This window comes from Prinia subflava, chromosome 3 (assembly GCF_021018805.1).
Source record: "Prinia subflava isolate CZ2003 ecotype Zambia chromosome 3, Cam_Psub_1.2, whole genome shotgun sequence".
In the NCBI taxonomy this organism is placed as follows: domain Eukaryota; kingdom Metazoa; phylum Chordata; class Aves; order Passeriformes; family Cisticolidae; genus Prinia; species Prinia subflava.
Window position 1 is genome coordinate 69,042,125 of NC_086249.1, and position 26,475 is coordinate 69,068,599.

General features: G+C 37.6%; 1 protein-coding gene across 6 annotated transcripts in view; it reads right to left on the bottom strand.

The window, feature by feature from the left end:
• Nucleotides 1-26,475, bottom strand: part of NALCN (sodium leak channel, non-selective) — a 238,554-nt gene that overhangs the window by 30,148 nt on the left and 181,931 nt on the right. For 5 of the 6 annotated variants that reach the window (XM_063392373.1, XM_063392371.1, XM_063392372.1 and 2 more), the window contains 6 exons: nt 25,798-25,869; nt 12,701-12,774; nt 3,259-3,360; nt 2,754-2,823; nt 1,469-1,560; nt 1,176-1,298 (listed from right to left, as the gene is read on the bottom strand). In XM_063392373.1, the coding sequence (XP_063248443.1) occupies nt 1,176-1,298; nt 1,469-1,560; nt 2,754-2,823; nt 3,259-3,360; nt 12,701-12,774; nt 25,798-25,869 (533 nt within the window). The remainder of the gene's footprint in view (nt 1-1,175; nt 1,299-1,468; nt 1,561-2,753; nt 2,824-3,258; nt 3,361-12,700; nt 12,775-25,797; nt 25,870-26,475) is intronic. The other variant, XM_063392374.1, reaches the window with a different exon arrangement.

Sequence of the window (26,475 nt, forward strand, 5' to 3'; positions counted from 1 at the left end):
GAATATCTTACTTGGTAAGCTAGATGGGAAAACAAATAAAGCAGGGAGGATTTAAGTAAATGAAAAAAAAAGAAGACTGTTTAAGAAAATCCATTTATTCTTATAATTGAAAACATTTTATTTAAACTGTTTTACCATAAATATCCTGTTACCATTGGGCACTCAACAATGCTAAGAGGGACTGACAAGTAGTTGCTAAGTGGATTTGATCGACTGTTTGTGTGTTTTGTTTTTCTGTTTTAATTTGCAAGTGCTTCATGGACCAGTGCACTACAATCAAGTTAACAGTTGCATAGAAAAGTGAGGATGTAGCTCAAGGACATGTCTCTACAAAGGTGGCAGAAACTTAAATACAGCAATTGTTAAAACTGTCTAACTGACCTGTCATGCTAACTAGAAGTAATTTGTTGAAGGGCACAGAGAAAATCAATGGTAAAGCAGCTGCTGAAACCAGTTGTTCTAAGTGCCAAGCTCATGGCCTTGAGCTGTCTTGTGTCTTACCCAGCTCTATGCAAGGTGACATGCATTAACCCTTTAAAAGCAGGGTGCCAGCAAGAGACAGAGGTTTAAAAGAAGAGTTGTAAAATGATTTTATAGAAAGCTGCTTGTACATGGATCTCTGTCTGCCACACTCACATATACCTCCAGGTTAGTTGCTGAGTCACCCTGTTTTTCGTTTGGTTTCAGCTTTTCTCCTTTTATCTCCCACAGCTGAACACCTCCCCAGCACATTCTGAGTCCCTTATAATGGGCTACAGAGTATTTGGGTGACCATAGGTGCAATTCATTTCTCTTCACCTTTTTCTGGTCTATGAGTAACTGTTGGTGTGTAAGAACTTCTTGCCTTATGATGAGCAGTAAGAAGGGAAAAGCAAGTTGATTTCCAAACATCTGAAAGTGGGAAACATTACCCTTTCCTCTTAGTTCATGCCTGCAGTTTCCCCGGTCTTGTCCATCTCAGCATCACAGACTGCTCAAACACATCTGCCCTAACACAGCATTTTACTGCTTCCTTTCGTCCAGCAGCAAGGCTGCACCACAGACAGCTGGCTGCCAGCTTGTGTGGTGACCACACTACATGCAGTTTTCCTGGTAGAAGAAAAGTTAGAGCTTGATTTCTGAGGACATGCAGGTGGGCACCCGTTGGGAGCAGCGTTGCTATGAAATGAACTTACGCATTAAAGCGAGCCCGTACCACCACTCGGCAGAAGTTCCTGAACCTGTGCTCACGGCCAACTATGAAAAGGGGTTTATCGAAATACGGGTGGTTCTCTCGCAGCTCCTCCTCCTGGACTTTCCTTTGGAAAAAATGTACGTTATTAAGTGTTACACATTATACACATTACCCCTGGAAAAAATATCCTTAACGCTTCTTTCTTTTTTTCAAGTTGACTTTTAATACTTTTAACTTCATTCTGAGAACAGTTAATACAGAAAAGGTGCACTCAGACTTTTGATTTTTAAATACCTTTTCATTTCAGCTTGTTCCTTTTTTTCTTGGATCATCTTTATCTCACTGTCTTCTCTCTGTGCATTTCTGTATCTCACTGTGTTGGAGTGCTAGAAGCAAAATGATTCCTTTTAATCGAGGTCTAAGGGTTGTTATTTTTAATGTTTCAGATGAAAGCAAGATATGGTATTTTACATAGAAATATTCAAATGAAAGATCTTTATTTCCAAATGTACTGCACGTCAACTCAGTCAAGCATACTGCACGGTGTTTTCTATCTACAGCATAAGGCTCCTTATTTTCATCAAGGCTAATTTCAGTTCTAATTTCATGCTTGAGGCTCCAGCCAATCTAACTTTTAACTTTAAAAACAGAGGTCCTGTAAGACCAGCCAACCTCTCTGAACTGGAATGAATACAATCAGTTACTAAGGGCAAAAACTGGGAAATAAAAGGCTGTAGACACCCTTTCAGCTTCTCAAGCCTGCTGCATGGCTGCCAGGCTGTGAGGCATGCAGATCATACAGGTAGTGACATGCTGAGTGCAGGGATGAGGGAGAGGGAGGCAGGGAGGCAGAATGCTATCCGAGCTCATGCAGTGGTGGGAAAAATCAGCATTACTATTCTGAGTTATGTGAGTCTTTCAAACACTCCTGGTGGGATAATGCTTGGTGTTATCCTTGCTGTTGGATACTAGCAAAGCCACATGTGCTTTATTTACCTTTAAAGACCGAGACAGTTTGGAAATGGGGTGACTAATATTGCATCTTGAAATTTCGTTGCCACAGAGATCCACAAAATATCATATGAATTTGTGGAAATGAAAACACACTTAACTGTATGAAATCACACCACAGTTAAATTCATGATTACTATTCTCCCTTTTAGTCTTTGTCCCTTTGTCTGACAGTTCTGCTGCTTGGAAAATACTGCTAAACTTTCTTCAGAAATTTTGAAGTGCTGTTTTGCCAGCTTGAGTGGTTTGTATAATTCCAGAGTAATGCTTTTTAAGGTGTCCTGGGTAGCAATTGTGTTCCTAATGCAGTGTCTACAGACTCAGTGAATCTGTCTCAGTAAATATTCCAAAACCATGAGTCTATCAGTGAAATAACCATATCAATTATTTTGAGGATAATTCAAATGCAGTTACAGCATTTGTCTTATGACTTCCTTTCAAGATTTCAAAAGACAAATTGCAAGCAAATCCATAAATAGAATTAGTCTTACACAAGCATTTATTTGATAGTATATATTCTAATTTCATTTATTCTCAAACTGAAACTAGCATTTCTGTGACGACTTACATCTTGAGTCAATGTTTCAAGAGATTTTCCTCTGCTGATTCGCTGGCTGTTCGAACCATGTCTCAGTGACCTGAAACAATCATAATCAATTTAACAATATATCTCAAGATGAAGTTTTGACCTTTATAAGATGACCATTATAAAGCACTTCTCTCCAGCCACCCAATATCTCAAATTCTTATCATTTTTCTCTTGCTAACATCAAAAGCTTATATGCTTTTCAATTGTTTTCAATCTGGTCTAACATAAGCCAATTTCTGTCCTTCTGATCTTTAAATTGATAGCTTTGTAGTTGGCAAAGGAAATGACATTTGAAATAAAAAGGCTTTTTTTTCCATTTACACAGTACAATGAATTTCATTATGGTGACAATGAAGAATGGTGAATTCAGTTCTTTGTACAAGTGGTTTTGGCTTTTCACATGTTAGGCATTGCTCAAATTTATTTCCTTTTGTCACCTTTGTTTTAAGAATATTTTAAAACCTTCCCTTCTGTCCATTTTTACCTGCGTTCTTGTCGTATATGATGCTGGACACTAAGTATTGACCTTTCCTTTGCTGGCTGCCCCTCAAATGATCCGCTCAGCATGCGTTGTCTAGTGCAGGCCCTACAAAGAAATGTAAGATGATGACACAGAGTTTTCAGTATAAATGATAATTTCAGAGGTAGCACATTCAGAGACATCAGCTTGCCTTTGAGGGGAGCAAGTACTTCAAGAACAACAGAGAATAGCAATACAAGAGCAGTGGATATTCAATGAAAATATTTCCAAAGTAATGGACCCTCACTCTGCAACACAACTGGTCACCTGATGAACCTTCTTCATGCCTTAGCAAAGACCATCTATGACTTTTTTTAGTTTGCTGTAGAATTTTTGGTCCCTCAACACTTCACTAAGTGTGAAAGGGGCCAAGCAATGCACTAACCATCAGTAAAACCAGTTTCTCAGCAATAAAGAAGGGAATAGAACAAGCACAACAGCAATTTTAGTCCCTTTCAGGGCTAAACATTCACACTTAGGACCTAGAACTTAACTTGGAGTGTTCAAAACAACTGGAACCAGATCCAGTATGAAATTAAAAGCTGCAAATTGCTGATATTCTGTAATATGAAATGCCTGCTCTCTGGGAATGCAGTCAACTTGCAGCATTTTGTTGTGTGGGCTTTTTCACTTGTTTGCTTATGGTCCATTTTGGTTTTTGCTTAATTTTCACAAACACATTTTACACATTTTGGCAGAAATGAGTATTTTTTGGCCAGTACCATGCACCAGCTAAAAGGGTATGTGTATCTTTCTCTTGATGACTACAATGAAATTGATTTCCTTAAGAAAAAGAGAGGTTTCCACTAAAAGAGCTCACACAGATACCTCTTATGGCTGAGATATGGAATTTCAACATTGGAAACATATTTTAACTTTCCAGAATGTTTCAATTTAAAATTTACACTGTGCACTCCTTATTGCTCATTTTGTGTTATGAGACCATTTAGAGAAACACAAGACCCAGCTGGTAATATTCCATACTTTTTATTGAACTGAATCTTCATTTTTTTTCTGAAAAGATGAAAAAAACTATACACCCTTAGTGTAACCATTCTGTCTGCCAGTCTGTAAGGCTTAGATAAATCCCTGGCAGCATGGGATGACCATGCTTGACAGCAGAAGTTGTCCATGGCATGTTCTTTCCCCACCATGGCGTTGTTTTTCACTCTTCTCCACTTTTTCTCCTTCTTTTGGATTTAAACACATAAATGATACAAGTAGAAATCCAAAGTGACACCTGCAACAAAAATGAGATGCTTAGAATGCTTGTCAGTGTCACCACTGCCAATCAGATTAGCATGCTAGAAAAATACATTGTGCTACACTTGTTATAGAAAGCACTAGGTTACACTACACTGAACTAAAGTATCATGACATATAATAAAATTACTGCATGTCTTATAAAACACAGCTCAACTTAGAGAAATTATGAGCATTTTAATACCAAAGGATTTTAATCATTACGTTGTGGACGATGATACCACATAACATTGTCAGAAAACAACTGAGATATTTGAATACCTTTGCAATTTTTGATTGAATAAAAGGAAAAAAAAAAAGGAAAGAATTATTTCCTAAAAATAGATCCTATATTACTTGATTAAAATTATGATCCAGTTTTTCCCAGCAAAGAGAATGAAAACTTCTGGGATCTGATTTTTTTACAGAGGCTTTTTTGTGTGACAAAGAAGGTAACTTATCTCTTTTTTCCCCCTTTAGATATAAATTATTATGTTCTGCTGCTAATAGCTAAAACTTATTTTCTTGACATCAAAATGTAACTTGTACATAAACTTTTCACACTCTTGTACATAGCAACTTGAATTCCAAGTTACATAAACACTTAGTGTTCATAATAAAAGAGAGCTTTAAATGCTCAAGCAATAAATTCTTGAATAATGAACAAGATTGTTTATTCTACTGTTAATAATATTGTGAAACAGACATAGCCATTTACTATGGGCATACTATGGCAGAGTGAGCATGCATAAAAAGTAACACCTGTAGAAAAACTTAGTATTTATGATCACTAAGTTAGATTCCTAAATCTGTATTCAGCATTTACATCCATTGCCTCATTTTCAATACCTCTGGAAACCCTGCCACTCTTGTGAAGTCAACAGAGAAATAATGAAATACCAGTTGTTTAGCACAGAGATCAGAAATTTTTATCAAGTAATTGCAAAGAAAAATTTTTGTATTTCCAGTGAAAAAGATGTGCTGAAAAGGCCTTGTCTACTTTTGACAGCTTCTCTCCTGGCGTTCTCCACTTATGGGAATTAGTGTCTTGGGAATTAATCTTCCTTGTATGAATTTTATGGGAATTAGTGCCTTGAGAATTAATCTTTCTTGTATGAACTCGTAGTAACAGCCATGCTTAGTTATCTGTTTGACTCAGAATCTGGATGTTTTTCAGCTTCTTAGATGCCTAGAGTTGCAGATCTTTGGGGACTTTTGAAATGGCAGGTGCCATGAATTTTTCAGAGTTACCGGTTTCGAAATCTGCAATAGGGTTTGTGTTCTCATTGTAGGCTGCCTGTGAGCCACGTATCCAGGCTTTTCACCAACTCATAGCCAGTGGAGATGCAGGACCCAATGAAACTGGCTGTACAGAGATGGCCAGCACCACCTGCCGTGCCTTAGATATTTTGCTTTGTTTCCAGCTGCTGCTCCATCAGGGTACAATACCCCTACAAATCTGTGTATTGCCTGCCACCTTCCAGAGGATGGTTTAGATGTCCTTTGGCATCTCACACATTACTGTATGTCCATATGTGAACAACTTCACTGAATGCTTGGTCAATTAATTTAATTAATGATGTTTGGAAGGTATTAAAGTAACCATAAAGTTACTAAAGACAAAGCAGTCAGCTAAAGGTCTCACTGGGCTCCATTACCTTTATTGATTAGACCTCTGTCAACTAGATGGTAGAATTCATCCCTTAGCTCAAAGGAAGATTTGGCTACCTGGAGTTGAATCCCACACCAGGCACAATCAACCTGCCACAGTGTAAAAAAATCAGTCCTATGTGGTTTGAAAACTGGAGTTTTAAAAAAAACACTTTTCTTGCCTTGATACATTTTTATGTAACTGCAGCTGGTCAGAAGCTTTTGACCTTTCTTCAAACAACAGAGGCAAAATTACCCTTTTTAGCTGAAATTGCCCTTTTCATCTTCCTATACCACCTCTCCGAAATATTAGATAGGTTTATTTTTCCTTGTGGAGGAATAAGGAAGGTACAAAACAGAGAAGAGCCAAGAAGTGTGTCAGCCTTCTGGACTTTGTACTCACCTTGCAGAACTCTGAACACAGTTCAGCAGCTGCAAACCACATGCTCCAAATTTGCCTTGAAAAGTGCAAATGTAATAAAATATCCTGAAAGAGAAAATGCAAATTTTTAGGTAATCAGAAAGCCAGGTGAAGATCACACAGAACAAGACAATACTGGGATACCATGTGGTTTGTACCACCTAGCTTGTATTACCTGCAACAAATTAGGAGGTCTACATTTTCGGAGTCCTTCAAACTATTTCATGCTTTGGAATTCCTGAGAAATAAGTCATGAACAGAGTGTTTAATTAATATTCTTTGACCAAATGTAAAATATTAAAGGTTTTGATCAATGATTCAAAATACTGTACCTTTCATGAATATTCTGAGGTCTCTTGAAGAGGGTAAGCATGTGGCTCACACTTGGATTTTTAGTCACGCATCCTTTCCCGCAACAAGTATTCCCTCATCTTGCATTCCAGTATAACACTGCTTTGGGGTTTTTTTCAGTCTTTTAATGAGTGAGTATTTCTGTAGTATTTGTAGCAATTGCATATATTACTACGTACTTTTGTTGTTCTCCCTGAAATGTGCTCACACTGAAGCCTTAGTAGTGAGGTGCACTTCAGTGCAGTTATCAGCATCATTCAGCACTGTTTTCACTCTCTAGGATTCTCTATCCTTACTAAATCTTTCTATCCTCACATTATAATTCCATGTAACTTGGAATATATGGTTAAATGTGACAACCTAAGATTCATGGGGAATCCACCTGAGAGGCATTCTAGTGTTTCTTTCTTTCGTTTATAAATTTAATTTAATAAGGTATTTTTGAATAGAAAGCACAATGCACATTTTTACCACACTTACACTACTGTTCATTGTGGGAAAAAGATAAAATTTTTTACAGAGATCTGAATCTGGCAGGTGAAATAAAATGGATTATTAATGCAACTTGGATGAGTCAGGTTTTTCCTTTTCCATGTTTTTTTCTTGTTTCCTTCCTTATGTCTCTAAAGCAAAAAACCAAATAGTCACCTATTTTCTTTAGTGACTGCTCAGGCAGTTGAGCTAAGGTAGAAGACTTTATTTCCTTTGTGATAGTGATTATCATTCTTGCCTTGCTGTGTCAGCTTCTCTTCTCACAGATGTTTATATAATAACAATTTTTATTGAACTGTAGAAGAATCAATAAAAGCAACGCAGAAGAAGAAACCTCAAGTGGCTGTCCAGTCTACCACCTCTTTCAAAATGGGATCAATTCCATACCTGCAGTGTTGGAGGCTCCATAACCCAAAACCTCTGCTTTACAACTGTGCTTTCAGTGATCCATAATATGGTGTTCATGTGGCACAAATCCCATGAAACAGAGTAAGTTCTTTACAATGGATATGTATATTCCAGTGTTTCTTTTTGTTTGTTTTTGCATCAGGCAGGTGAAATCCAGTGATGCCGTACACTTGTAGAGATTTAGGAAGGTGGTGACTAAGTTGGGATTTCTCACGGGATGACAACAATCCTCAGTGGAACTTACCTGGAACATTTGTTCTGAGAAATGCATGGGGTCAAACCCTCAAAGACATGAAGAAAGAAATCATACTCTTAAGAGAGAAAACATAAAATACATGCCAAGAAATTTGTTGCAAGTCAGAACCAACTAATACAAGTCAGTTATTTAACAAAGGAAAATTTCTAATAAAGGATATCAAAGGTATATCTTCTAGGATCATAGAATCATAGAATCATTTACATTGGAAAAGATTTTTTCTCATTCTCTGTATTGGTCTTCAGGAAGATTTTATTTAGAGATAAACTTCATAGCTTTCCTAGAAATCACTATATTTTGCAGAAATACTTGTATTAACAAAGTCTGAATTATCTTCTAGCATATTAAGAAAAACTAGAATAGGATACTTAATGCAAGCAATTCTTTCTTCCCTTTCTCCCTTCACACTCCTCCCCCCACCCCCTCCCAGCATTCTCAGGTTCAAACAAAAGATAAATGCACTTCACTCAGTTTGTTGTTTGTGAAACTGAATGTTCCACTTAAGCGTGAGTTATATCACTCCCTCAGGACCAGGAAACACATAAGACAAATCTTGTCTAGAACAGTGAAAATCCTAATGTACACCCCTAGCATCTGTTTGACTATAACATCAGCTGTAATGAAAAACAAATTAAAAGCTGCCTATTTGGGAAAAAAAAGTTTCCCGAACTGTTACAATATATATTTTATATATATACTGTGGAGTCTCCTTCCCTGGAGATATTCAAAAGGTATCTGGATGTGGTTCTAGGCAACTTGTTCTGGGTAGTCCTACTTGAGCAGGAAGGTTGGATCAGACAACCTCCCGAGGTCCCTTCCAATCTCAACCATTCTCTGATTCTGTGAAGCATAGTTCAGTGCACACCAGAATCAGGTTTTGCACTACTGACACTTTGATTATATTTTGGACTATGTGAGATTACTTTCAATTTGCTCATTTTCCCCACCATTCTGTGCTGTTTACAACTTATCCTCAGCATGGGAGAGAACGAATTGATTTATACCCAACATTTTGATTGCACCTGCTCTGCTCTTTCTACTTCAGAAAGCCAGTGGGAGTAATAACGGGCCAGACCCATTCTTAGATAATGATTGGGCAAGGAATAAGGGTCAGGAGAACCATAGGCACAGAATTTGCTTTTAAGAAGAAAAGCACTGCTTGCAGCAACACAGAGTGGGAGAAAAGTGTGAAGCACTGAAGATATGCAGGAGAAAGTAAATTTACTAGAAGTGGTTATTGCTGCTGAGAGAAATGCATTGTAATTCTCAGACAGGAGTGGAGCTGTTTGCAATTCAGAGGCACTATTAAAATGGACCTTGTTTTGAAAAAGTTGTTCTAAATGTCTCTAACTCACTTGTACTTTATTTCATTTTCCAAGGTTGAACTTCTCACCTCGGAATGGATTTATGTGAAGAGTTAAGGCCTTCATGCTCTGCCACTGGCCACAGTGATGCAAAGCCCTGATCAAAGTACCAGGACAGTAGTTGCTACATCCTTGACTTGGTTCCCATGCCTAATTGAACAAAGACCTCAAGGAGGCAAGGTGAATGTTGGCTTCTAAACAAGGATGCTCAGAAATGAGACACTTCCCTGGGGCTGCGGGAGAAAGCTGCAGGAAAAGAAAGATACCCAAGACATCAGTTTTGCTGCATGATGTAACAGCAGATGAGCAGGTGAGACACCTAGGACTGAGTGCATGAACCATCTCTCTTGGTGGTCAAGGGCTATTAATGTCCTTCTTCCTCATCTTAGGGAAGAAGATGTCAAGCTGCAGTTCAGCATATAAAAGGGAAAAATGAAGTATGGATAGAGAAGGATCCACAAGAGAGACATGAAGGTAGCTATGCGTAATGTATGGTCCTACTATATAACTGGTTATATTGAAACATTCACAATTTGGTTAAAAATAATTTGGCAAGATTTAAAAAGTAGGGAGGAGGGAAGGTCAGAGGTGGACTTAGGCTCGAACAGACTTAAAACTCCCTTTTAGCACAGCAATTTTATCAAGTTGAAGTTGCCCATGGGCAGCTTTACTATATAGAGGTATTGCTTTAGAAAAATGCTTCTTAATTCAGGGAGACAAAAATTAAAATTATGCTAGAAGCAATCTTTTCAAAAGGGCCATTCTGAGTTATCTCTTATTGTTTTTGGCATAAATGCCATTTCTTCTTTCGTCAGATACTCTGAATAGCTGAGATTCACCCAATTTTATGAAGGAGCTTACAGAATTTACAACTAAAGCAAAAGTAAGTACTAGAATCTCTCATGTTGAAAGGTTGAATTTTCCTGTATTACTTAAACTGGACCTAAAGTAAATCTTATCACTTCTTTTCCTATTCGTAAAATTCCCCTGCATCATCAGTGCTGACGCTGTCATTAAATGGAAACACTGGCAGTGCTCAGGACCAATCAGCCCATCACTGGCAATCTATAATTGTTTGCCCACCATGAATGCCATGAACACAATACTCCTATGCTGGAACAGATGCATTGCAAGTGTCACTAGATTAGAACTTATTTAACAATTTTGAGTCAATAACCAGGAACAGTAAACAGTATTTGTTCTTTTTCTCAGGAGAGAGAAGATTCTTTGTAAGACTCTTTGTAAATGACCTACAATCAGCCCAAGAAAGCATTAGAGGACACGTGATCCATATTTTTCTTACTTGACAGAAATTCCCTCCTTTTCTCTGTGTTCCTCTAAGTTTATTGCTGGTGATCCAGGAAATAGATTGGAAAACTCAGTACATTTAGATTAAATTAACAGAGTAAACAGATAATTAAAAATAAAATAGTAGATTAGTAAATGAAAACTATATTCTTCTGCCTCTGAAACTTCAGAGGAATTCTGGTGAATGGAGAAGAAGTCCTTTTACATACAAGACTTTTGTAGAAGCCATGATCTGAAAGACAAGTGGAATTCAGCAGGACTGAAACTGGCAGGACTGACTTCTGGTTCTTTTCTTGTATCTCTGAGAACTTAGTGAAGTCCAAACAATGGTTTGCTGGGATTCTCCTTCAACTATTTCAGACTTCTCCAGAAAAGGAGAAAGTTCTGTGCTGATGGGAGAATTCTAAATTTCAGTTTCCAGAATTTAATTTTTGTTTTCCTATCTAAGAAAGAACAGAGCTTCTACAATATCAGCTTTGGGTTTTTTTTTAATATTTGAATATATAAAAGTAAGGTTTTTTCTTTTGTCTACCCTTTTCATCTGCAGTATAGTGTATGAAACACACCAAACAAACTGACATTTGTGGAACCCTGGAGGTGTCAATAACATTTCACAGTTCTCATATAACACAGAATTTCATTACAAATGTTTAACTGAAATACTGCCAAGATGCCTGTATCTAAACCTGTATTTTTAGAAATATTTTGCTTATTCTATCTGTAAATGTAATTCTTGTAAAATCAAGACACACAATTGAAAAAAACTGCTTACAAATAGTGCACTAAATTTTGTTAAGATTGAATACTTATGGTATTGCATTTATATTTATCAATAATATTTTTACAATGAGTATTCATTTGAATCAGTAATTGTTTATGTTGTCATTACATGGATTTAAAAACAGAAGAAGTTTCATGTTAATTTCTACAGTTTTCCCTGTGCTGTATTCTTGTAGAGCATTAAAAAGAACCACAGCTGCCAAATTTCTCAAATGGTATTCAAAAAACTTCATAATTCAGGAATCACACAGAACCCCTAGTTCACTGCTCCTTGTAAAACATTGCCTTACTTAATCTGTACTTTTCAGACCAGTATTCCTATTAATATGTGGGAAATGGAGTTGTAGAGAATTCTCAAAGCCTAACAGAAGGCTCACACTGACAGTAATACTGTGTATTTACCTGGGACCTCTCACTGACAAAACGCAAACATAAATATAAAAACAGTGACGTATAAATTGTTTGCATTATTAATGCACATTATATTGAGAACAGTCACTCTGATGTAAAACCAATAGTGGAATGAAAAACTGCAGCACAGAGTTACATAAATGATAACTTCAGAAATGGGTCTCAGAGACTTAGGCTTGCATTATTCACTTATGGTGCTAAGTAGTTACTTGATATGGAATACCAAAACGAGAGATCATTATTAAAACATTCAGGAAATCTTTCTACAGAAGTCACGGTTCTGAAATCTTCTTCACTGTCCATTTGTTACTTGGAATATGACTACCTGTAGCCTATGCTTTCTAGCGCACAATCCCTGCAAACTTTTATGTGCATATATTTGTAAGAACCAGTCTAGAATTCCTTAGGCAAAATAACACCCCTTATGAACAGATATGTTTCAGTTAATTCAGAAGGAAGAAGTGAAAAGAGATGAAAAAAGATCTTACTGCATGATACAATTGAAATATATACTGAAGAAGTACAATCTCTCTCTTTTTGCTGTTGAAGCATATAAAATAGCCGAAGAGCAATTTATCTTTGATAAGGAATCCAATAGATGTACTACAAAGGGATACACTATTATGAATACTATACATCCAGTAACATTTGTGATAAATGAGGTTGTGACAATTCAGATGACAGTCAAAACATATTAAATATCAAATCCCATATGAATCTTACCTTAGAATTTTATTGATTGCTGCCTCTTTTTCCAGAAGGTTTCTTGCTCTGATGCTGAAAACAGATTTACGGAGCTATAAAATTAAGAAAAAGACAGCATACTTTTTAATTGTCTTAAAATATAACATGTATGCGATAGTCCAATTAATTATTATGATGCTGAGTGCATAAAAAGGATGGTGGAAAACAATCAAAATGCTTGTGTACATCTTTTGGCCTTCCAATCCCAGTCCTTAGGTAGTTCTGTGTAGGAAGAAGCAGATAGTTTTGCTGGCTAGCACAAATTTGCTTTATTACACATTTCTTCTCCAATTGACCAAATCACACTGTTTTGCTACTCCTTCTCCATTTGGATTTTGACTAGGCTGGATCATACACTGGAGATGCCTTGATTGTACAAAAGAGCCAGCAAACAAAGCTCAGATGTATCATTTCAAAGTCCTTTTTCTCCCACAGATGCACAGAAAAAATGTGTTGAGCAAAATATGCTTATGCTTGCTTCTGGTCATGAACAGTGCTTCAGGAATCTTCTTGTGAACAGGACTTCCTGAATGTGAAATGAAAGGACTGAGATACATGAAAAAACAAGCAAGTGATTAACAAACATGGCAAATCAAGGAGCAAACCACAGCTGAAGAATTTAGCTCAGGAATTGCGCCTGTGATGAACAGAAAGCCTCTGGCACATTGTAAGACTTAAATCTGTCAACCGTTTGAGATCGTTATCTTGAAGAAAATGGTTGAGAGAGATTTGGAAACTCTTAGCAATCTGTGTCCTGGTTTTGATCAATCTGAAATTGAATCTTTAAGCACATTTCTTTATATATTCTTTAAATTTTCTACAACACTAGCTCAAATCTAGTCATTTGGCAAATAATTTTGCCAGAACTTCTCTGAAGACTCATATTGACTCTGAGTCACACTAAGATCTTGGTTTGTAGAAGCTAGAAAATACCTTAAAAACTTGTTATGTACTATACTCACTGTACTTAATAAAATGGATACTGCTGTTTAAACCACAACTGTAACAGCAAGCTACAATGTCTGTCCTACCCCTTGCCTTTACAAGTGTGGCCCCTTTAACCTTTCTCATGTCCTAGCTCTTTGTAGAAGTAATAATACAGATGATTTGAAAATACTCCGATTTTGAGAATCTGTGGGTTCCTTAAACAACCAGCAACTTGAAAATGGAAATGAGGTGTGCAATACTTCAGAATGTAGTTTGGAAAATAAGGTATTGAAGTTTCAGTTAAGATTACAGAAAGAGTAATAAACTTGTTGAATATTTGAATATAAATAAGAAAAATTTCCATTGCCTGGATATGGTTAACACAAAAATAAACTGAAAATCCTAGTACGAGATATACCTGCTGAGGAATACATCCAGTGCAGGCAGCTGGGTGTGCAGCTGCAGTGTGAGCTGCAGGTTGAGCTCTGGGGGTGCTGGAGCCTAAGCCCAAGGCAAGAGGCTGTGAACTGATGACTCTTTGCCTAACAAAGGCCACAGGGACCTGTGGCACTCAAAAAACATGGCAGGAGCTGATGACCTCAGACTTTTGTTTGCCTAGACTGGGAGGGTATAAATACCAGGGGTGCCTTTGCATGGGGGTCTTTCCTTGGAGGCACCCAGCTCAAGCTGCTATTTTGTTATTCAGTTATTGTACCAAGTTGCAATCCTTTTAAGGATCTGGATGTCTGGGACTCTGCTTTGGGAAACCTGGTGTGACTGTGTAAGGGCAGGGTGTGTAGATGGGGAGGGGACTTGGCACCAGATCAGGTGATGCAAGAGTGACTGCCAAAGGGGCTCCTGGATGGTCAGATAGGGAAGTAAAATACCATTATGATAAATATTCTGGTATAAATATGTCATATCTTGAAACACATTTGTGTAGGTTTTAACTCATTTGCAGTATCTTGACACAGGTTTACTGAATTTATCAACACTGTACTTTATTATGGATTTATATACTCCTGATATAATGCTGAAAGCAATGGCAACTCTTTCATATATTTTCTTTTTCTAATGTCAGTGAAGTTATTGTCAGTGGAATCCTGTGTCCTGAAACCTTTCTTCCCTTAGCAGGATTGCAGAAAGAAGACTCTAAATCATGGAAGCACCTGTTTTACAAGATGTTAGTTAATAATTTTTTAGGGTTCAAATTTATGGGAATAATGAGGGTGGTAAACCAGAAGTTTTTTCTCAGTTCTTTTTTTCTGTTATAAATAAATGCTTTAAAATAATTGCAACTACATGAAACATCAGAGAAAAAAAGATGTGGCTACCTAGTAATGTGTTATGTCCATTTATTTCTAGTAACAATTCTTGTGACATCTTAGAAACGGAAGAGATTTTAAACATGAGAAGCATTAATTTCCTACCAGTTTTCTAGTTTTTGCCCATCTGATTTCAGTAAAAAAAGCTGAATGATATTTTCTACAGCTCATTATCTGTCATAAACAACTTCTTGTCAGTGTTTAAATTAAGTAAAAGAACACCCTTGGCCTTAAAGGTTTGTGGCTCAAACAAGGAAATTCACCCAGGCTGTCAACAAGGGAACATACCCTGGGAAAGCAGGAATGAGGAGTCTGGGTATTTCCAAAGACTCCATAAGAATGTTGAGTTGTCACTTAGTGCTTTGGCAAGCCAAATGTTAAACTACTTACTGCCAGCAAGAAGAAGAACATCTAAAGAAAAGGTGCTGGCAGCTCTAGGGTAAGGGCTACTTACATACTACCAGGGATGCTGAACCCTCGCTCTAGGCAGCAAGACTAACAAAGCAGACAGTGGTGCATGTTTTGCATAAAACCACTGCTAAATCCCTGTGCCAACGCAGCTGGAAATGCTTTGACCCCCTGTGCCTGACACCTTCAATGAACACCCTATCTGTCTGCTGGGGATGTGCAAAAGCAGTGCTGTGCTATGGTATTTGGCTGTCACACACCAGAGGTGCATCAGCCAGAGAGGTGAAGGGCAGCTGTAGGAAGGAGGGCATGTCTGGAGCCGCTGAGTCTGTTCGCATTTTCAAAGCTGTTCATGAATTTTATTTAGTGATGCTTGAACAAATAAAATAAACAATAGAATTACAGAGTTGCAGAATATGCTGAATTGGAAGAGACCCAAAGGATCAGGAAGTCCAACTCCTGGCCCTGCACAGGAGCACCACAAGAGTCACACCATGTCCCTGAGAGCATTGTCCAAACACTTCTTGAACTCTGTCAGGCTGGTGCTGTGACCACTGTTCTGGGGAGCCTGTTCCAGAGCCCAACCACCCTCTGGGTGAAGAACCTCTTTCTAACGGCCAACCTAAACCTCTCCCGGCACAACTTCAGGCCATTCCCTCTGGTCCTGTCCCTGGGCACCACAGAGAAGAGATAAGTCTCTGCCCCTCCTCTTCCCCTCATGAAGATGTTGTAGACTGTGACGTTTCCTCTCACTCTCCTCCAGGCAGAAGAGATCAAGCCACCCCAGCTGCTCCTCATATGGCTTCCCCTCCCTGCCTAAGGAGTCACAGGAATGGAGAAAGGTATGAAAGCAGGGTGATGCCTTGAGTTTTAGCTTTCATATTTTCAGATTCCGTGCTGCTTAGGTGTAGTTCTGAGCCTCATATTAAGTGCCAGTAAGCTCTTCACAGAGCAGGTAGACAAAACAAATCCTTTTCCTGCTGAGGACCAAGGACAACTTTCAGGACCAAAAGCATAAACAATGCTGGACTGAAGGGAGGAACAAGAAAGATGAGACCTCACAACCTGAAGCTGTAATTGGACAATTAGACCCTGATATGCAAATGCACCAAAACTTATAAAAATGAAAGATCTCGAGACTGGTCAGCCATTTTTGTGACCATTCACATTTTGTGACCCTGGATGCAGCCTCAGTCAGGCTCCTGTCCCACCCAAGGTGGATCCAGGAGGCCTTTCAATAAATACCTGCTTTATTTTCTAGCTCCGTCCAGTCTCTGTTCCAGGTCAGCCTTCAAGGGTGTTGTATCACATTATTTGTGCAAAGTACATTTACTTTTCCTACACTATTTTTCAGGACTAGCTGTGAAACTTGCAGCTGAGACAGGACATCCTTGGGCACTGACCTTGGCCTAAGCACACCCAATGGACTGCAGCTTACGTGAAGTTTGAAGGAATGTTTACAATCTTGTCTGTGTCTGGACTGTGATGGAGTTTAGATTGGAGTCAGGTATTCATTCTTTAATCCAGGAATACATAGACATATACAGGACCCTAGAGTTTGGTGCCTAGTGATCTCAGTGGTCCAAAATAGAATTCACAAAACAACCACTTGGCACTTCCAAGGATTATGACTTTTGAAGACAATGGTCTTCCAATCTCCTTAGGAATCAGTAGCCCTTCCTTCAGCAGAACACTGGGGAATTTATCTTGAATTAAAAATATCCAGAAGGAGCAATACAAGAAAATATTTTTAGATAAGCACAATTGATCTATTTCTCATATTCAAAGGAGTCAGTAGTCAGTCAAATAGCAACACACATATGTCAATATGCATGCTGAAGAAAATCAAACATTACTGTAGATTTTTAAAATATACATCCTTATTTCTATATTAGATAAATGAACTAAACTACTTCCCATTTAATTTTCCAAATTTGTTCAGCACACCAGGCAAATACAATGGGACTGTAAAAACAGAAAATGGGGGTGATGATGAGTATTTTGTTTAATAATGTCTAGATGCCTCATGCTGGTGTACAACGAGGCTGGCAATTAAAACTTATGATACCTGCCGAGTTCTGGAATGTTGCAGAGGAAATTATAAACAGTGTTAACATACAAAAGACATTACTCAATCAGATAATGTGAAATAAAACAAGTACAGTACACTCTACTGAGGTTATTTTAGGGTATATCTGTTTAGCCTGCTGGGTTTTTTTATTACAGATTGTGCTGTACTGTGAGGACACCCTCAGTGTATCTTTATTAAACTTTATTTATTTATTTATTTACTTCTCTATACCACCTGTAAGTACACTTCATGCAGAAATCACAGTGCCATATAGCTTTCTGCTAAAGCACTTTTTTTTTTAGCATATGACACTGTCTTGAAATCACCTAACAGCATCTGATTACTCTAAAATATGTTTTCAGCAACATGCTTTATAGAACTCTTGCACATTACTTTAAACTGCAAGGATTTGCTGTGGCAGGTCAGCAAATTCCCAATAGTATTTCCTGGATGAAAAGGGTTTAGATGGATATAATGCGCTGCTACTAAACCACAAATAAAGCTTGTATCTTGGTTCTCACATTTCTTTGTATTTATTTACACAGATGTGACCACAGAATTAGGAAATCTGCCAGTAGTGCTTCTCTTCCACAAGTGTTGACACCCTTCTCTGCTGCTGTTGGCAGGACAGACTTTAAGCAGGCAAAATAATTCAGTTCAGTCAGAGTGAACTTGATCTAAATGCTACGTCCCATGAAATCCCATTTGTCGACAAGGACAAAGCAACCGTTGTAAAACAAGCTAAATCACAGAACATTGTTGCTCTGCAAGTGCCACCTGCTGCTTCGAAAAGATACTGCAGACAATTTCAATAATAATGTTTATTTAGATGTGTATTTCAAAACTCCAGGCTTTCTACCTTGGAAAAAGAAACCCTTGGCATAAGATCAAAAGCAAAGAAACACAGGAAAATATCTTTAAGAAGTGTCAGGAAATGACTGTGGACCAGTCCTACATACTAAAAGTACTGGCACAGCACTGTGGACTTCAGGGGGATCTATGCCAATTTATACCCTCTAAGACATGGCTGAATGGCTTTATGTTTTGAGAAATGCTGTATATTTTGGTTTAATAAGGTTTGATGTATTTCTCTAGCAACATTTGCAGTGCCCAGACCTCAGCAAATGCTACATAAAGCGATTATTTTCAACTCGTATTTGATAAAGAATTGTATGCTATCAACAGGTAAAATCTGTAGTGATGTAGTGTATGATTTTTGTATCAGACTACTTCAAAGCTGGCAGAAGAGACAAGTGTTGGTGGGTGTTCAGGAACACAAGGTGAGACAAGCTCATAGATAAATCATGAAATATGAATATCTGAAATGCTTGCTTGACAGTAGGAAAAAAAAGCATTGCGTGTAGTACATTTTTCGAAGGTAATTTCTAAAGTGTTATATGAAAATAAGGAATTTTGGCTGAGTGTTGTTAATAATGCTCTTAGGAATTATTGCTAAGACTAATACTATTGCTATACTAATAACACTTATTGCTCTTACAGGCAACCGCAGGACCATATGGAAATAGTCTGCTGTGCCATGCCAGAAATTCCAAGGAAGGAAAAAAAATCATCCAAAGCTTCTCTTTCAGTTTGGAATTTGTTGTATGCCGATGAATGGTTTATGTAGACTTGCAGAATGAACAGATTGTTAGGTATTATATTGTTACTTAAATATTTACAGCTTCTAGTGAAAATATGAAGAGTCAGTACAATAAGCAATGTATCAGAATAATTTTTATGAAAGAGCAAGGAAATATTTGGGAAGAATCTGTTCAAAGCTTGAGCTTTTCATAAAACATAGGATATTCCTGGCCCACAGGAGTTTGTCATATTGCCTCTCAGATGCAAATATTTGTTCAACAGCAGTCTGCCAATGTATCTTTGGTTTGAAGAGATTGGACTCTTTCAAAATGAGTGTGACAACAGTCACACGAAGAGTATGGAACGCCAGTTTTTGCTAGATACCTAACAAAATGTTCACGAAAATTTAAGCAAGTTAAGCGACTAAATCCCATAGGTAGCAGGGAGTTTCTTAAATTTTTGAAAACATTGCATAAAGGCTGCAATTACGAGGGAGCTCTAGAGATCCCTAATCTGTTTCCCGTTCTCAAAGTAGAACTAAGTATTTTTGTTTGGACTTTGAAAATCTGGCCCTATGTGAGGTTGTCCTATGTAAGAAACAGGCTCACTACACAGTCAAAAAAGTGGTCTAGCATTAGATAAGTGCCACAAGGACTGAAAAGCTGTCCATTTGGGTCAGATGTCTAGAATGAGAAGTGGGCATAATCTCCTTAATTCTTGGGAGTCATTGACCTGAAATAGCCTTTACTCATTTTGTAGCCCTTGATTGCTGCCTCTCTCTTAAGGAAGGTAAAGTTCTTCTAATTAGAGCTGATTACTGGTCTGGAAAATATTCACGTCTTTTCATAACCAAGAACCTTTTTCAATTAGGTGTGAGAATGTGGACAAGGCTAATATTAGCTCTCATAAAATCTCAAAAGACCTAAAGGGGAGATAGTCCATATCAGACACATGGAAGATCAGCTCCAGGGAAGGAGAAGAATCCCTCTCTTTTATACCTTATAATAACATACTTGGGATTTTTTTCCCCTTTGGTACACCTGAGTTTTAAACTTTCATAGATTTAATGAGTAGATTTTTCATAAAAGTGTGGAATGGTTTGGGTTGGAAGGGACCTTGAAAGACCATCTAATCCAATCTCCCTACAATGTGCAGGAACATCTTTAACTAGATCAGGTTGCTCAGAGCCCCATCCAATCTGCAAGTGAATGTTTTCAGGAATGTTTTCAGGAACTCACTATCTTGCTGGGCAACTTGTTTCACTGTTTTACCACTGTCATCATAAATTTTTTTCCTTCTATCTAGCCTGACTCTACCCTTGTTTAGTTTAAAACCATTACCCCTTGTCCTATTGCTACAGGCCCTTGTAAATAAAGTCTGTCCCCATACTATAAGCCCCCTTCAACTACTAAAAGGCTGCTATAAGGTTTCCCCAGAAGTTTCTCTCTCCAGGCTGAAAAACCCTCTTTCAGCTTGTTCTCATAGGAGAGACAATTCAGCTCTCTGATTTTTACAAGTGCAGCCTTGGATTGGTTTGCTTCCTATTGTTTTCTATCTGCTCAGCGCATGAGTCAGGGAGACCCTGTGGAAAGCTGATAAAGAGGACAGCGTAGATTAGTTGTGGCAGCCAACAGCCAGTGGAACTGAGGACTCCTAGCCAAGCTGATGTGGGGTTTTTATACATTAGGCTGGGTGTACAGCACTGGAGGAGAAGCCTCCCCTCCACACTTTGAGCTGGAGATCTTAAAGCTCAAGGGAAGAAGGGACTGTCAGGCTGAGCTGGACAGGGAATGGAAGATATGGACAGGGAGTTTCAAGGGAGAGGTAAGGAAAACTATTACTTCTGGTTGTACAAGCACATGCACTTGCCTTCACTAGAAAGAACTCATCATTACTATTGTTAATCGGTTCATGTGAATGAGTACTGTGAGTGGATGGAGGAGACTGAAGGGCCTGGAGATGGTGATCTGGATTCTTTGGTAGAAGCAGGAAAAAGTAATGTAGAAGGTTCAAACAGAAGGGCTTTCCTGTAACTCAATTCCTCATCTATTCTCCTCCACACCAAACTGTGTGCTCTTTGTTATGGTACAATAGCACTACAGCTTCTGTCATGTTTGTATTTAGTTTGATTGAAGAAAAAGAGAAGTATGACTGTATCCTTGTATTTTAATACAATTTCACAGCCTTTGTATCAAACACTTGAAATATTTTAGTGTAAAACTGATGAAATAGAAAGCAAATGCTAGAAGGAAGTCCTGAATTAGGGTTCTTTTTGAAAATGGCAAAGTATCCAGTCCCTGGCCTCCTTTTTCTCAAAATGTAATTGAAAACTGGATTTTTTTTCAGGCAGACTTTTGAACATACTATGCAGAGGCAAGAGTGACAAAGCAATTAAAAATCATCTGAAGTCAGAGACAGACACCACAGAACAGTCTTGCTACTATTGCAGTTGTGCTTCCCCACTCTGAAGTCAAACATGGTCAGAGAAGTAAAATATTACCAGCTCAGATGTGTATTTGGTAAAATGCTTGATGAGAAAGAAAAGACACAGGGACATCTTTACATATCCATTTTATATGAAAGCAAGAAGATCTTTAAAATGCAGAAGAGTCAAAGAAGTCAGCTGATTTTCAGTAAACCTGAAATACATCACTGTATTTACCTATATTAACTTCATTAAAAAGAACTGATGAGAACAGACATGGGACAAAAATCGTCTTTGAAAATCATGAGTGTAATGAGAAAGAAAATGCTGAATTCATAAGCCATTATCATTCCAGCAGGTACATTGTTTTAATGACTTTTCTGACTGTCATAACAAGATAGATTTTGGCATTATCCTGTGAATGACATAAATAGCACTTGGCTGTATTTAATTAACGAGTGGTATATGGAAACTGGAATTGCAGGACAGAATTCAATTCAGACAAATAAAAGAAAATGACAAAAAAGTTTGAATGATTTTTGTTGATATGCACAAAATTCTGCACTACAGAAAAATACTACAGAAAAAAATGTAGTATTTAGTAGTATTTAAAAATAAATAATCTTTTCTACTTAGAATACATGTGCAATTACACTTTATTAGTTTCTGCTATATTCAAAATTAATGTCATAAAATTACTCTTTCAAATTACTTACAGAAAAGAATAATCAGGAACACACCACTATTGTATCTTTCGTGCCAAAATTCTGCTTTGCACATCTAATGTCCAAAATAAAGTTCAGAGAAGTTGATTAACTTGGGACATAAATTTATTACAGTAAGAAACAGAAATTCTGGAAATTGTAATTTATGAATAAATATTCTATCCTTAGTTTTAATGAAAAAAGTACAAATGAAATATATGAGCATGACTTGGTGCCTGATGGTTTTCTGAAAAGTATCTTGGGACACCCTGTCTTCGATACTAAAATTTATACCTTAGAAAATCTGAAAGGCTATTTCAGCTTTTGCAGCTACAAATACTTTCTGCAAGGAGGAACCCTTTTCGAATACTCTCAGAAGACTGTTTTTTTTCTTCTCAAGAAACAGAGTCATTAAAGAAGCTGAGCACAGATCAGAAAAAAAACCCCAGCATAGAACATATATTCAGATTAAACAAAACCATCAAGATTAGGTAGCATGTCTCAGAAGCTTACAAAAGCAGTATCTACGATATTAACAAAATATGTTAAGCACAGATTCCAGCACGAGGTCTGCTGCTGAATATTCACAGTCCTCCATGGTAATGGCTCTGGCTACCTCTGAGATCAGCTTTCACTTCCTGACCACAACCTCCCTTCACAAAGGTACATTCTGCTGTAAGCAGGAAATTAGTGGGAGAGCCATATGGTGTTGGAGGTAAAGCTTTCCCAGGAACTAGACCTTAATGCTGCATCTGGCTCCCACTGGACAAAGGAATGACTACTAGCTGCACTGCTTGCAGAACTAAAATCAAAACTCATAGATGTGAAAGGAATCAGAAAAGACACAGGATGACAGAAAGGAGAAAAAAGAGTAATACGTTTGCTACTATCCAATTAATCTTATAAATGGGGAAATAAAGGAGCTGACTTGATTATATTCCTTCAGTGAAGTGGGAGATGCTCCAAGGCTGAACTATAAAATACATGGATGTATTAAATGCTCTCGTGACTTCTTTTGTAACTCACTCCTGCTTTCCCATTGTTGTAAACATGCACAGGAGTTAGCTGTATTACCTGTACATATTGAACCATAAGCATTTTCAAAGTTCATCCCATGAATCTGTCAGTTTTGAACTTTAATCTAACAGCCACGTGCTGTGTTGTAGAGCCAAGGACAAGTAACCAGTTCAGAAGTGTCCATCTCACAGTAATTTTCTGCAAGGTTTTCTAAAAGTTGAACATCTCTTACGAAAGCATTTTGAAGGGTTTCTGTGCCCCTCTGGTTCCAGTCTTGAAGTTAAGAAGTCAAAGCCAATGCTCTACAGCCAACTCAGATGTGTTTCACTGGACACCAGATTTGTTGCCAATCTCATGTTAATTTAATTCTTTGTCCCCCTGAAACTTGCTGCAACTATACCTCAGGCTATGTGAAAGCCACTGAGAAGTCCTTTTTTTCTGCCAACTTCCTTCTCATCCACCCACTCACACTAAAATTATGTTTCCATTTCATCCAGTTCTTCTGGCCAAGAATTTACTGAAATATCGGTTATCTAAGGAAATTCCCAGCATACTGTGAATAATTTTCATACAAGTGTAGAAGTATAAAGAACACTTCCCTCTCTGTCCCTAAAACTCCCCTTTTCTCTCATCTACCATGTACATTTAATACCCTAAATCTTTTAATCTCATACTTTTTCCAGTAAGTCTTCCTTCTCTCACCAGAAAATACCTTCATAGTGCTTTCTACTACAACAGGGGAACGCTCACTAATCTGAACAGTCCTGGTTTCTCAAATTTGACCATGGCTTCTTCAACTCATGGCCTGCAGACTACATCAGGACAGACTAGATTAGCACACAGGGGGTTACATCTGTGTCAAGATCATTGAGTTTAAGTAAATTTGCTCTGCAGGACCTCAAGTGGAGAGTAAAAAATGATCATCCTGCATTTCCAGCAGTGTTAAGTTCAGAGAACCCCAGAGAATCACAGTTTTACACACAAAATATTACATATAATAATAAATAAACAAAGCACAGTGCTAAGCTGCCTATCAAGCATCTGGGAGATAAGTATGTGGGAGAACCAGGTGTTGCTGGTGTTCGATGTAGAAGGAAAAACTTGGTACAACGTGTATCCACACACCTACTCAGACTCCACACACTGACAGAGAACTCTTAGGGGATGTATAAAACATAAAGGGCATTTAGGTATCAAAAAGTGATTTTTTTGTAATAATGTTTGGTTAGTTTATAGCTTTCACAACAGTTTAAAAATTTAGAAGAGTTGGAAAAAATGACAGAACTCACAGATTTTACTGGAGAATAAAAAGGAGTATAGCAGAGAAATCTGTTTTCCAAAGCTGTTTTTTTGATTTGACATAGATGAAAATCATATCAAATGGATTGTAGTCATGGTTACGGTGATTTACACAAAAAATAATTTTTTCCAATTCTTTCAAGAACGTAAAACACCTTGGAAAAAAAAAAAAGGAAGACAGCATGGAATATCTACTCCCCCTTTACACCTTAAAACAACTTTTAAAGGAAGTGGGTAATTATAATAATTATAATACTGTAAACACTAACTAAATTCATTCCATAAGAAAACACATATAAAATCTGCTTCATTGATCATCACAAATTACGGGGCAGATTGATTCTGAACACAAAACCATATAGTGGCAGATTTTTAGAGAAAGAAAAAAACAATATTGCTGGAGTGGAAATAAGGGAAAATAATAGGAGAATGTAAGAGCTTCCTATCAATTCAGCAGGTGTGGAACATAGAGATAGTGACCTAAGTCCAGCAGTAACTGGAGGGACTAGCCATAGTTCAGCTACCACAAAGGAAGGGCTGAGTCAGATCCTCCAGCAGGACCTCACCTTTTGATTCTACCTTTTAATTCCACTTTTTTTTCATCAACTACAATGCAAGAGCATGTGAAAAGTTTCTGAAGCTAACCCACTGCTAACAGGAGCAGTGAGAAGGCATTGTGCCAGGCACTGAGATCAGTAAAATATTTTGTCATGTTTCTTTTCTACAAAGAAAAGTAAAGTATGGATGTAAGGTTAATACTTAAGCACAACCAGTCATTCCAGTCTTGTTTTAAGAGTATTTTGAAGAAGATTCGTTCATACAAAAGTGAGGTTGCCTTGGCAACTGTAACTATAGAACACTAGAGTAATTACTTTCAAAAATCCTTCTTAGTGCTTTCTCCCCTTATAGGAATGTGTAAATACCTTGTTTTAAGCTGCATTTATCAGAAATATTATTCATCATTGTTTCTACCCTTGAGGCATAGGGATCCTAAAGCATGTGCTTAAAGCAGGTTGACTAGTGCAAAGCCAATTTGCAAATGCTTATTTAAATTCAAAAAATTTTAAAGTCAGATAAAGCATATTTGCTTTTGAAGGGAAGCGAAAATTTGAAAAGAATGCAGCATTCTGTTTTCATATTGCAAGATCTCATTGAATAAACTGTGCCATGTATTCATCTGTCTTCAAACACAGTAACAATTCACATTGGTAAACAGCAAGCAAAAGGAATTAAGATGGATTTAATATACCTAAATTATATTCATGTAAACAGATCTACTGAGCTACTGCACAGCTCTGCATTGCATACTGTGGACTTACCTGTGTGGCTGAGACAACTTTAAGGTCTTTGTTCATCTCTTCATTACATGGTAGAAATGTACTCTGATTACCCTGGCATAGTGTTTGAGATCCATTATTAGTGATATTTGGCATAATTCTGCTAGCCCCTAGGCTCATCATTTAATAACTTATCCAGTTTTCCTGCTGTGCTTCTTAAAGCAGATGGTGTCCTTTTAGGCTTGACTCCTTCCTACAGCCTTCTTGGCTGATATGCCATATTTTGCCATAGCCCTCCCTCCCAGTCATGCTGCTCAGCTTTGGCTTACTGATGCCTTAGAATACATCAGCCACAAGAATGGGTTCTTGCACAGAACTAGGGATAGCAATGAACACTGGTTTACAAATCGTCTATTTTCGTTCATTTTCAGAAGAGTATTGTATTTCCCAACTCTTCTTTCCCAGTGCTTCCTCCCAGCTCTGCAACTCTGACAGTATATATGCTGCCTTGCTGCCTTGGGTTATGGCTGCAAACACACACTAGGAAAGCCAGTTATACTATATAACAGCAATGCATAGACTTTTTTTTACTTGTCAGTGATTCTGTAACTTAAAATGCATTTAAAAAACATAGATGTTAATATTCAAAGAGGATTCAACAATGAACAATACTGAAACAATACTGAAACATAATAATACTAAAAGTACTTTTCTTTTGTC